A 13,933-nucleotide genomic window follows, 5' to 3' on the forward strand; every position below is an offset into this window, starting at 1 on the left:
TTTGTTTGAAGATTATTAAATTACAACCAAGAGGGGAAAAAAATTAGTAAAACCCACTACTGAATCAAGTCTTTTTCCTGGACTTTTCTTTTACTATACATATAATACAAAACTGCACATACAAAGTATGTGACAATGAAATATAGTCTTTCAAACTTAAATATTGTTTGAAGATAAAGATATTTGCACACATTTTATATATGGACCCAATCAGGATTCTTTCTTGGAGGAGGGGGGTATTTGGGCAGTAATGGATTCTGCAGGAATCAGATCCTATCAAAGGGGACTTTTGCAGGGTTAAGTTTTTAGGAATTGGACTCTGAGATAAATCTGTATCACACAGAGCTGCTTCTGGCCCGTGAGAGGGAGGAAGGATAAATTTGGACAACCACAGTATTTTTACTTTCTGCCCAAAACATTTGGGCAAATGAATAATCAGGTAAGTAGTCACATTCTCTCAGAATTCATGAATTCACTCTTTTTTTTTCTCTCTGAAGTTATGCTCTGTTACTTTGGAAATGAGAAAATGCTGAAGGCTGAAGGAAAGGAGTTATAAGGAAACCTTGAAACTGTCCACTTTTCAGGTGAGTGAGCCCATCGGCCCTTCCCCAGGCATCCATTGCCCGCAACGGACCCAGCACCCGGGGAGTCCCTGAAATTTTACATATCTGCCCTAAGTTATCGCAGCTGGAACACTCCTAAAGATTTGGACTAATACAGATAATTATATTAAGAAAAAAAAAACCTTTCTAAAATATACATCCTTTGAACAGATGGTGGGTATCAAAGACTTGTTAACTCAGAAGAAAACCCTTACACGAATAATCAGAAAGGAGTATGGAGGCGGGGCATGGAAACAACTGAGTCTTCATGAGACTCTGTTGAAGGTGTGAGAATAAGTACAGGGTCACTCGGAATCTGAGCGGGCCTCGTGGCTCTCCTCAAAGAAGCTGCTCAAACCCACGGCGGCCTGGCCTTCGCTCCCATCTGAGAGCGGACATTAGTCTTTCACCGTCTCTGGACTGTTTCCTTTCGCTGGGCCGACCGTCGGTGCAACTGAGACACCCATGCAGGCGGGTGCGTGTGCACACGCGTGTGTGCCACCGTGCAAGTGAGGGAGGGGGGAGAACGGAGAGGGGGCTTCGCAGAGCACGCATTTCAGAATGACACACGGGACCACTGAAAGAGCGATAATACTGGTCTAATCAACCAAACACAGAATTGGGCGCCGGTTTCCAAAGTCGGCGAGTGTCCTAGAGAGCGCTGCGTTTCTTGCGAAGGGGGCTCGGGCTGCAGAGTTTCAATTCCGCGTACTGCACCTGTGAAAACAAGCAGAGGGGCGCGCGGCGGTTAGGTAACCCTAGCTCACCACAGCGTGTGTTAATGGCTCCCCAAGGACAAACCAAGGCAAAGGAAGGAAGGTTCAAAGGTAATGAATCATTTTCTAAACACAGGAACATGGAGGGATTAATTGCAGGAAGGATTTGAGAAGTCATGCATCATTTCTTGAAACCAAAATATTAAAAACAGATTTTTTTTCTAATGAGATGCGTGGGCTCCTACCTGTTCTCGGCATTGCTGGATGATTTTCCTTTTGTGTGTGCCAGTGTTCAACCACGAGGCAGCTTAATAACTGCCCCTTGGGAATGTTTATCTTAGTATAGGATACAGCAACTTATGAAGAAATATTAAAAAATATCTAAAATCTTGGGGAAAAATTCTCAGCAAATTCTATGTGTTTATTTTGCCTAAACGGGATAAAATGTTGAAATTGATACTAGGTCCCGAAGTTACAGAGATTTCTCTTAAAAATGAATTTAGTTTATAATGTAATGGCTGAAACATCTGTGATAAATGTGAGTATCCGGAGAGTCCCCAGTGGCAAATTGTCTTGTATGTTATTAGAAAGTGCCCTTGGCAAACAGGGAAGGGAGGATCTTACTAGCATACTATGCATCTATCTTGAATGCTCTTTTATTGTGCCTTCTCTGTATTTGTGCCAACCTCAACTGGATGACCACTGGAGAACCAGTGCCTGGACCATGCACAGGCAATCCGTGGGGGGCTGGATGGAAATTTTCATTCTTTAAGGATACTGACATGAACTCACACTGTGACCCAGGTGATTTTACATTGAGAATTCACTGCTTTGGAGTGTGGGCTTTGATAGGCTGACCATGCAATGCCTTATTTAAAGCTTTGTCTTGCTGACCACAAGTGCTCACCATTTTTAGCATTTGCGCCAAACTCCCCAAGGACAATACATCCCATCACATAAGGTGAGCTAAATGTTGTTAAGGAAAGATAAATGAAAAAAGTGCTCTTTCCTTAGAGTATTTTGTGAAGGTCCCCTAGGGTGGCAGGGGGTGACCCACCTGTTAATCTTCAATGCAACACAAACAGAAGCCAGGTTCCTTTATATATATATATGCATCATCTAATGCAAATAATTCATATATATATATCATTTAATGCAAATGTTAAAGAGTAAATTCATATTTATAGAATACATATTTAGCTGGTTATATCATGAAATGAAGGTTAAAAAAACCAGTGTCATGGAGGCTGTTTTAATCTCTACAAACTGGTGGGGACTTGGAAAGAAGGGGAAAGAAACTGTAAGGAGTTTCTGCCCCACAGCTCTGCAATCCACCCAGAGAGGCAGGGCACCAATTATGTTACAGGTGCCCCAAGATAAAAATCAATACTTAATTTGGAATTTTCTCAGATAATACAGGATTGCATCTTTGACCATTTTGATGATATTTCATGCCACGGTCTCCCGCCTACCTATTCTATGATCTGTACACCTCTCCACCCCCCCACCCCCCCGCATTAGAGAAATCATAGCCTGTCCTCTTTCCTAAGGATCTATGGCAACCTGATCCATACGGGTGACTCAATGGAACTTTCCATTATTGTTGTCGTTAATCTCTCTGTATCCAAAGAAACAGGATGCTGCTGGACTAAGTGACCATTACCTGGAAATAGTACTTCTGATTGATCTCAAATTATTTCACGCTGCCTCTGTGTGTGTGTGTATGAGGAAGTGGGACTTTGTCCTCAGCATTCCTAAATCTTCAGAGGGAAGGGGGTAGAACAGGGGCCTAGGAGACCACTGTGGCAAACAAGAATCAAAAGAATAATCCTCTTGCCCCCTCCTTCCTCTAAAATGCTGTCATCTTTAAGAGGAGAAAAATAAGCAACACTCTCCCCAGCTTTGGATATCTCTCTTTCCCACTCACTGAGCCCATCTCATCCTCTTTAGGGAGGCAAGCCAATCAAAAATGTGACAACCACCACTGCACTGTAGCCACGCAGTATGAGTTCCAGATCATCCTTAAGTAGCTCTTTTTCAGGGTAATTTTCCCCAATCATCTCATGCTTTGGACAAAGGTTTTCTTGCCACCTCCCTGCAAGTCAAGCCTCTTTAAGGATTTACTGATTCCTTATCTCAATTGCTCACACAGCACAGCCTTGTGGTCTTCCAGCTCTGGGGCTGGCCGGGATTTGGTGTTAGGGCTCCCGTTGGCAGTGGCCATTCATTACGTACCTTTTGAACATCAGACGGTACCCTGGAGAGGAAGTCTAGTAGCTCATTATTGTCGATGGAATAGGGATTTCGAAGCTTCTTAGTAAATTTATTTATGCCTGAAAAAGAGAAGTACCAGGGGCGTTCTTGCTTTATATTCCTTCTTTCATTCATTCATTCCTCTTTAAAACTCGTCTGACACAGAGGGGTAGGAGATTCACAAGTAAAAATTAGTGTGAAAACAATTACTGGACCTCAAGTCATGCACATGTTGCTGTCATGAGGAATCATTCACAAATGCCTTTTCTTGAAGGAAGGAAGGGGGTGTTGTAGATGAGGGGCCTCTGCCTTCTTCAGCTGTGAAAATCCCATTACATTCCCAGCAGCAGGGCGGCAGAAACACACGCTAAAACTGTGGAGCTCATTGGCCTTTTTGGAATACGCTGATTAACAGCATCCTCTGCTATGAAAACAAATGTCCCAGATGGGAAAAGGCCTTCATTAGTCCAAACAAGTCCCTGCTTGGAGGCTCCCGATTGAACGCTGCAGTGAGAGGTGGAGGGCGGGAGTTGTTTTTTTGTTGTTAAAAAGAAACTGCAGAAATCTATCCACCGCAACCACCCCCCTTCCAACTCATTTTCACAGGTTTCTTTCCTCTCACTGCAGAACAGAACTTGACATGTTGATTGTACTTTGATGCTGCAGGAAACTGTGAAAAGTTATTATTGGAAAATTATCTTACTATGGTTGCTAACTTGATTTATGGACGGCAACACTGGTGTGTGGGTTTGTCTGGGCAATGTCTGGGCAATGCTAATTTAGGATGGGGACAAGGATAATTAGAAGGAGGGTTACCGTTCACGATGTCAGCATGTTGCAGTGTCCCACTTAGGTGGCTGCACTCTGGGCTCAGGGACATATCCGACCATGCTGTGACCACTGTGTTCTCAACTACCTTTTGCCCCCTGCTCTACTCCTTGGAGCTGCTTGGCTTATAACCAGAGCTCATAAGCTCTAATCTTTTCTATCTTTCTTTGCTTCTTTTTCTTTTTTTTAATTTACCAAATGTCAACCCTTATTTCATGTTGAGGTTTACAAGCAGAAGACTAGGTGGCCTTCTCAAGTTATACCACAGGGTGCTTGTTTAACAAGGATCGTATCAGTCCAAATGGTGCTGAATGAATTCATAGCATAGGTGTACACTGAATGGCTCCTACCCACAAGTCAAGGTAACATTTAACAGTTCGACACTCCTGAATACATGGAAGCTTTGATGTTTTTCTTCTTTTATTAAATTTTATCTTGCACTCATCTAAGGACTGGACTTCCTACATGGTATTAGATCTGGCATAATGCCAACATCCAGCCATTTATTTGGAGGGTCAGATTTGTGTCTGATTTGCAAAGGGGACCCAGTCATTTTCCATGAGTAAATAGTCCTTGTTGGTTTGGCTGGAGAACGTTCCTAGCAAATGATTCCTAAAGTCAAAGCTACACTATCCCTTTCTTCCTTCTACCCCTACAGCAAACTTCATGTTTCCAGCTCAAATTTCCCCCAGAATTCCTTTAAACTAAAATACTCTCACTGTGTTATTCTAAAGACATTTAATTGTAGCATGGGCTTTCTGGCAAAATAAAACAGACAAGGCAAAATGATGAAGGCAGACAAAGACGTATTGAGAAAAGATATATCTTCTATTGTTAATTATATATAGTCTGCGCATCTGGAGTCTTTACAATGAACAGCAAGGCAGGGATAATATCACAACCGATCAAAACACTGAATTCTTAGTCACTGAGAAGATTATAAACCTGCACAGTAGCTCAAATGCACCAATAAGGGCAGAAAGAATCTACGATGCACTGAGACTCTCTGTGTTTGAAAAGCTTAGAACAAAAATTATAAGGAACTCAGAGTGCATGCTTCAAAAGCACACCTTATTTCTTAAGCTCTCACAGGCTCAAATGTTTCAGTAATTCTACAATATCATCAACTGTTTGAGGCCACGTTTCAAGAGGAGATCGTGTACTCCTTGGTCATCTCAAACAGACAATGGGCAAGGAGGAAAGAACAAGGATTATGGGCAGGAATACCCGAATTCTAGTGCTGACTTCTTCACATATCAGCTATGTGATTTTGGACAAATCACTTAACCTTCCTGAATCTCATACTGTTTCTGTTAAAATTGTAATAAAAAAGAACTGGTTTCCTGGGTCATTGGGAGAATCACATTGGACAATATGGGCAAGATGATACTGTACTTTTACAACAATGCAGAATCATCATTACTGCTAAAATCAATAAGCTTTAAAAAGACAAAGGAGGTGGTGATGGAAAGGAGTCTTTATACTATTAGACATATGATCACGTACCCAAATTTGGAAGTTATGGCTTTATCCAGTACCATGCTACACGTATCTTTACATTATTTAATCTAAACAATATACACAAACAGAAGGTGGATATTTTAAATGAAAACAAAACAAAACAAGTGGGATCCAAATGCCAAGGGATAACATTTGGGGAAGACACTATCATTTAATGGTCTCAGATCATAAATTGACTAGAACAGTGGGGTGGAAAGAGCCTTTCAGTAAGAAACACGACCTGCAGAGTCAGGAGAGAGGCAAAATCACATGGCTGCTCTGCATGAATGTCCACATGAGAAAACAACTTGAAACAGTATTACAACACTCTTTCTTCAGCCATTTATGAGTGTGTAGTTCCAACTGCAATACATTGGCAGGATGGAGGCAGAGGGTTCTTTCATTCATTGTTTTTCATTTATCAAACACCGAGTGCCTTCCAAATAAAAGAGATTGTGCTGTCATATAAAAGATAGTGTGCTATCAAATGGAGATACAAAGTTAAATATGTTATGGTACCTTCTTAAAAGAAGCTCAAAATCTAGTTTTGGGAGTTCATATCTACATTGGAAAAACAGATCAGAACTGAGGAACTATTTGTAGTTATTGTAATGAAAACATCTGTGATGTGGAAATATAAACATCATAATAGTGACCAAAATCCAGCAGATATTTTTTTCTAAAGAAAATTTCGGGTCTCTCTCTTAAACCTACTTTTTACTGCATTTGAAAAACAAAAAACAAAAAACAAACATCAAGTCCCACACAAGAGAGGCGGCAGGCCCAACAAAACATCCTCTAAATAGATTATAGGCGTTAAACCAGCAGCCTCGCTCACTCGTAAAATATTTTTCCAGTATTCATTAAAGATCTATGTGTAGCCAGACTAGGAATTACAGGGATGAAGAGGAAGAAAATACCTTACACTATGAAACCTTACAATGAATTCAGTGAGCCAAGGAATATTCCACAGGGCTGTTATAAAATGAGGCTGTATTTATGTGCTTATGTCAAGCAACTCTGACACTTAAATTCATTTTTACAACAGTACTTGATTATATATAATGTGGAAATATAGTGCATACAGTTAAATAACTTTTCTACAAAAAGCTAAAAACATTTAACAGATGAATTTAGGATCATATTCACTTTTTAAGACTCAATGAAGATGAGTAAATTACTTAAGATAATAAATATTGATCTGATCCTTAATAAAGATAAAAGGAACACTAGAAATTGAAGACACATAAATGATCTTTTTGTACAAGAAAAAGTCTTTGCAGAAGATACAATAATATAAGAAATGTGCAAAAGAATGTCTTTGTCCACACTGGCTAATAACTAACTTGTCTTGGAAAAGAATATGTCTTAGTAGAATTTTAGAACATGGTATGGCAGGTATTATATGATGAAAGCAGGCAACAGATCATGTGAGACTGTCAAGGCTTCTGATTACATTATTTATTGCAAACTCATCAATAAATAGAAAACTTAATCTGGAAGATAAAGCCAAGGAACCAGTTATAAAGCATAAAGCTTAAAGGGTTATTGTTGGCCCAGGAAAGCATAATAAACTTCACAGTGTTTAATAATTTCATCCATAAGCTGAATGATAATAAGAACATTTCATTAAGTAAATGCAAAATATTGATAATGTGAAGTTGCCAAGATCTTGGAGGACAAATTCAGAAATCAAAGTGATTTGGGTAAATAGGAGGAAGGTTTACAATTCCACAATTGGTGATCAGAGGAGAAAATACAGTACAGTATACTTTGTGGAGGGACAGATGCATAAAAGAAAATCACATATGTATTGGAATAGTAAAGAAATCATGGGGTGAAAATGTTTAACAAATTGACCATGATCATCAACTTCCAGCTACTTACAAATGAACAAAACACTGGCTGAATGATTGTAATTTTGAATCATGTTAAAATTTTTGTCTGACCCTGACCAGAATATTGAAGTTCTAAATGTGACCAGTAAATGGATAAATGGATTTGGAAACTAATGCATATGAAAGCAATGGAAAAGGAATGGGATTATTCAGTCTATATAAACAACATTCAGCATGAGGGTATTCAAGGAAGTACTTCTGCAATATACTTCTTAATTTGTGGTCCCTGAGGAGCTCCACTCTCTCTTTCCTAAGGATCAAATATGGACCAATATGCAAGAGATATTGTAAAAACAAACAAACAAAAAAAAACACACACAAAAAACCAAAAGCCATATAAACAAAAACTAAGCATGAATACAAAGAAGATTTTCACTAAGAGTGAAGGTCATCAAGTATTAAAAGGGACTTCTGAAAAGACAGGATTCTTTCTATGGGATTTTCCTCTCCTGGATAAAACAGAAAATGAATAGATAACATTCTCTCAGAATCACTCCACTTAATACATTTTCTAAGTTGCTCTATTACTTTTCCATTTCTGAATATGGGGTTTGACTTTCTTTGTCACCAGGATTCCACCTTGGTCTACATTTCATGGTCTTAGAAAGGTTGTAGCTTTCCCCCCAGCACTTGCAGACTCTTGGCTTTTGTTTAACAGGGTAATCTTGAGATGAATGAGTCTTAACGCAAAGTCGCTCATCTTTGTGACTTCTCTGAACATCTTAACTCTGAAAAATCCCTGCAAGTGATGATGGCTGAGAAGTCAGCAGCAGTCATACAAGCTAAGAAGGGAAAGCCAGGACAGACGATCTTATAGAGAAAGGTTGACTGCTTCTCCTACAAATAAGTTACCTCAATGCACTCTCCATCTGTCACCCCAGAGCCCACCCAGACACAGGCACAGATATTCACAAAGCTGTTTGTCTTTTGTCCAGCTGCTAGCTTGAGTATTAAATCAAGTCATGAACTTCATTTCCAGTTTTCCATTTTTGTGTCTAGTTTTTAAAGCAATTAAACTTGATATAGGCAGCTCATTTTCCCTGCTAAATAATAGCTTCCTCTCCTTTCAGGCATGGAAAGGGAGTCATAGAGAACCCTCATTCCCCTTCCCCAACCACTTCTGGATTTAACTTAGGTTTTTGTTTTTTTGTGTGTGTTTTTTCCTGCAGGAGAAAAGATGTGTCAGGAACAACCTGACAGGGGCCAGATCTACTTTTACATAACATAAAGGGCAAGATGCAGGTGTTTGCTCACTGTTTGAACAACAGCATTTTCTGAAAGTTACTGGGCCACAGCAATGTATTATTCAAGGGTATTTATGACTGTGAAAGGCCAGAGGGAAATAGCATGCACAATCACATTTTTATTAGATCCCAATTATGCAAGAGGCATATAAATATCTCTGCTGATAGTTCACATAACTGGCCTTTTCAGGGAGGTCCTGGAAGTGTTTTGTTCCCAAAATGCTTTTCTTAAACTCATAGTAAGCTGCCAACAAGAATACATTTGAAGTTTGTAATCACACTTTAAAAAATGAGTTTCTTACCTGGAATCGTTTGCTAGCAAAAGGACCATGCCAAACTTACCCCAGATTAAAATGATGTACCGCAGTGGGATGAAGTACAAAGTGATGGTGGTTACAGCCAGTATCAAACAGGCCAGGAATGAAAGGAATGGGACCGTCCAGTTAAATGTGCTGTAGACAAACAACCATACAGATATCATTTCCTCAAATGCTCGGGAGTTGCCATATATTCATCCTGCCATGTTTATTCCATAGCTATACAAATAAAAAAAGGCCCATTGGGAACGTTTCTTTAAAAACCTGGAGGTAAAATTCTGCCAAACTGATTGGGCACTGGAAAACCATAAAAGCATTTTTGATGAAATAGTCACAAGACCAATCGCAATTCAAGTTATCAGAACACTGGTGACTTTGCCTTCCTGGTACTGACATTTCCTAAAAGAAGACTTCGTCTCTCAAAAGGGATTAAATGTGGCAATAATGACAAGGTGGTTCTGCACGGAGAACTCAAGACTAAGGGTTGGTAGGGTCACTTCCAAATCGATGTTTGTCTCCAAATTAATACATGGTTGCCAATTAATCTTAAGAAAAGAGAGGCTATTATTATAGTGCTTCAGTGCTTTACTGTTTTCTAATCAGCTATATTTAGAATTCCCAGAATCCTTTACTCCACAATGCTAACAGTGCCCTGAAATGGTCAGGGAAGCATTTGGGTATAAACCATTGCACCACTAATCAGATTTTACCACAGATTATTTTCACTGAGGCCTGGCTCCTTTCAGTGGATCTATCAAGTGCTTTGTGTTGACTGGAAATATAGATCTTGAACATGGGACGTGGAATTGAATGTATTGGAAAAATCTTTTCACCATCCTAGAAAAAGCTGTGCCATTTCAACACCCTGCTGGGGACAGGGACACAAGTACATAGAATACTTCTTCCTTGTCTTCATTTTTGATCACAGACATGTCTGTTGACTCTTTGCTTTGTGCTGGAAATACAAAGAGGAAAAAGATTTTTTTTCTGTTGATTTCTTGTTTTTATTTTTGTTTTTGTGCAGTTGTTGGGCTATTTGGAGGGAAACAGCATATAACATTTATTAGACACTTAATGTGTGCCAGACTGTGTGTTAACATTTTTCATATATTTTAATGTCTCACAATAATTCTTCCAAATTCTGAGTCTTATCCCCATTTTACAGGTGAGCAAATTGGAGGCTGAGATGGTCTAATGTCTATTGATATTCACAATTCCACCAATAGTTTGAGAGAATTCTTGTTGCTTCACTCTCTTGTTGACTGATTATAATCAATAATTTTAATCATTGCCCATCGAGGGGCACAATAATATATATTTAACCACTTATTTAAATTTTTACTTCTTTCATTTCTTTCTTTTTCTTCAAGTTATGAGCAAATTGGAACACTGTTTAAAATGTCTGTTGGTTATTATAATTTGTTTTTCAGTGATTTCTAGCTTATTTTCTTTTCCAGAGGCCAGTATTTAGGAAAGTGCATAAGAAAATGGACTTACAAGCTACTGACTTGGGCTTAAGATCAGACCCTATCTCTACTAAGCTGAGTGACTTCAGGAAAGTGATTTTAATTCATTTCTTTTCTTCTGTGAAAAATATGAATAATAAAAGTGCTATATCATAGGTGTTTTGCTAGAATTAAACAAGAAATTGCTTTTCAAGTAATTAACTCAGTGTCTGGCAGCTTGTAAAAACTCAAAATATGTAAAGCAGTTATTATTTATCAATCTTCTCTTTAGCCATTTTGTTTGTTTGTTTTTTTTTTTCTTAGTGATATATAATATTTCTTTGGATACTAAAGAAATTAGCCCTCTGTCACATTTGCTACAAATATTTTTCTGCTGTGTTACTTTTTTGTCTTTCTATTTGTTCATGATGTTATTTTTAAGTACAACATTTTATGTATTTTCTCATGATTAAATTTATCAATGCTTTTTCCTTTTTGATTTATAGATTTGGTTATACATCCAAAAGACCTCCCCCTTTCGGTGATTTCATACCATCTATTGAATAGTTAGTGTTTCCCCCACTATGTTAACATGCCAACTTTTTTATATTCCGAATTTCTATATGTATGTAAGCCCATTATTGACTTCTCTCTTCTATAGAACTTCTAGTAGAACATTTCTGAGGACAATTTTGTATTATGTATGAAAGTGTTATAATTATACTCCACAATTGCTCCAACTAGGCCATTGCAAGAAATTTAACCTTCAGATATCATTGCACAAGGGTATAAAGACAGTACATGAATGTCTGCTGCAACATGGTTTGGAGTAGTTAAAAAAGGAAATAACCAAAGTATCTTTTTTAAGAAAATATCTAAATAAATTATGTTTTGCAATACTATATAGCTATTAAAAAGAATGAGAATATGAAAAGATTAGTCACACAAATAAGCCCCCACCCACAAAAAAGAGCATATTAGACATAGTGGAAAACTAAATTGCATAAATAGACAGGGGAAGGAGACAGAAAGCTAAATACATGTGATAGTTATTCAAAATATTCACACAGGTACAAATCCCGTACATAACAGGTTTTTACACTGAAAATAATTTCAATATTTTGTGATCATAAAGCAATTGGGCTAGAAATCAGGAAGAAAAATAGAGCTAGAAAATCTTCATATATTTGGAATTTAAGCAACGCATTTCTTGGTCAGGAAAGAAATCAAAATGGAAATCAGAAAATACTTTTTTACTAAAATTTGAATGATGAAAATATCACATTCCTAAAATTCTGGCATGGAGCTAAAGCTGTAGTTAGAAGAAATTGAGTAGCTTTAAATGTTTATGTTGGTAAAGGAGAAAGGTTAAAAATAAAGGATCTAAGTATCCATCTCAAAGAGTTAGAAAAAAGAACAGTAATTCATGTCAAAAAAGTAGAAGGAAGTAATAAAGATAAGAGTATTCATGAAAAATAAAACAGGCAATAGGGAAGATCAACAAAGCCAAAATGGTAGTTCTTTGAAAAGACTAATATAATTGATAAATCCCTGTCAAGAAGATAGAAGAGAAAACACAATCAATTCTTCTCAACAAATGCAGAAAAATATGCTTGACAAATTCGCCTCTCATTCATTACAAAAATGCTTCACAAATGAGGAATACAAGGGACTTCCTTAGCTGACAAAGCATATTTACAAATACCTATGGCAGACTTCTTCTTACAGGTAAAATACTGAAAGTTTTCCCTCAAGATCATGAATGAGAAATGAATGACCACACTAACATGAATGCTATTCAACATTGTACTAGAGCTGCTCGATAGTACAATAAGGCAAGGAAACAAAGTAAAATATATAAGAACTGAAAAATAAAGAAGAAAATATGCTTCCTAGACAATATGTTTATGTATTAGAAAACCCATAATAGTCTTCATATAAGTTAAGATAACTAAGTGTCCCAAGATTATTATATACAAAGTCACTGTATGAAAATTACTTGTAGTTCTACACACTAGTAACAAACAGAAAATGAAATCTGAAAAAAGATAACATTTAAAGTGCATGAAACATAAAAAAAGAAATATCACAAAAGATTCTGTATAGAGAACTCTAAAATAATAATGAGATAATTTAAAGAAGATTCAAATAAATTGAAGGGTATACCATGTCCATGAATATTGGAAAACTTAAAAGTTTATCAAGATGTTAATTCTTTCCCAATTAATGCAATCCTTTTGAAGATTGCAATAGGTATGTGTGTAGGGAAGGGGGTTGGTGGGGACTTGTATGTTTCTGTTGAATTCTAGAAACAGAGATGGGACCAGACTCACTGACACAAAGAGCCTTTTAGATTTGTCCTCCCAACAGCCAAGTTAGTTGACTCATGCATTCCTCCCACAGAAAACCTTGATTTTAGTGATAAAATGTTCAAACATTAAGGGGACATTCACTAGGTTTGTTTATTTAAGACACAGAGGAAGAATTTCAAGGCAGTTTACAAGAAATAATATTCATAATCATTAATATTTTTAAGTGATTACTACGTGGCATATACACTGGTATAACCCTTTTATTTTTAATTCTTCCAAAAACTGAATGAAGTGGGAATCATTATTAATTCTATTCTACAGATGAAGATTATGAGTCATAGATGTTTCATAACTTGTCCAAAATCAAATGATAGGACTGGAATTTAAACCCAGGAAAGTTGGCTCAAGTGAGCTCACACTTACTGCCTCTATGGTAGGCACTGTAGATAATGTAAGAAGGCACATTTTACTCATCTGATCCAGTTGAATATTCCTGTCTATAAGACTGAAGATTTCATTTAAAGACATGATATAGTAATATCCCTAACACTCAAAAACTTATTGGAACCTTTACCCCATTTATCATGGAACATCATGTAGTACTGGTATCCCACAGACCATACGAGGTTGAAGAACCCCAGAAAATCAAAACTTTCTCATAACTAAATCAAACAATTTGTAAAACATTTGTCATTTTCACAGACTTCTCCAGTGTTCCTGACTTGAGAGCTCTCTAAATCCTACAAAGGAAATCTCTAACTTGGGCAGTATTGAGACAAAGGAGTCAAGGCTCTCAATTAATGAGAAAAATCAATGAA

General features: G+C 37.4%; 1 protein-coding gene across 6 annotated transcripts in view; it reads right to left on the reverse strand.

The window, feature by feature from the left end:
* Nucleotides 1-1,180: 1,180 nt before the first annotated feature.
* MCTP2 (multiple C2 and transmembrane domain containing 2) overlaps nt 1,181-13,933 on the reverse strand; it is a 254,741-nt gene continuing 241,988 nt past the window's right edge. For 5 of the 6 annotated variants that reach the window (XM_037832944.1, XM_037832947.1, XM_037832945.1 and 2 more), the window contains 3 exons: nt 9,384-9,493; nt 3,554-3,651; nt 1,181-1,319 (listed from right to left, as the gene is read on the reverse strand). In XM_037832944.1, the coding sequence (XP_037688872.1) occupies nt 1,254-1,319; nt 3,554-3,651; nt 9,384-9,493 (274 nt within the window). In that variant the 3' untranslated portion in view covers nt 1,181-1,253. The other variant, XM_037832946.1, reaches the window with a different exon arrangement.

The sequence above is a fragment of the Choloepus didactylus genome, chromosome 4 (genome assembly GCF_015220235.1).
Source record: "Choloepus didactylus isolate mChoDid1 chromosome 4, mChoDid1.pri, whole genome shotgun sequence".
Lineage (NCBI taxonomy): Eukaryota > Metazoa > Chordata > Mammalia > Pilosa > Megalonychidae > Choloepus > Choloepus didactylus.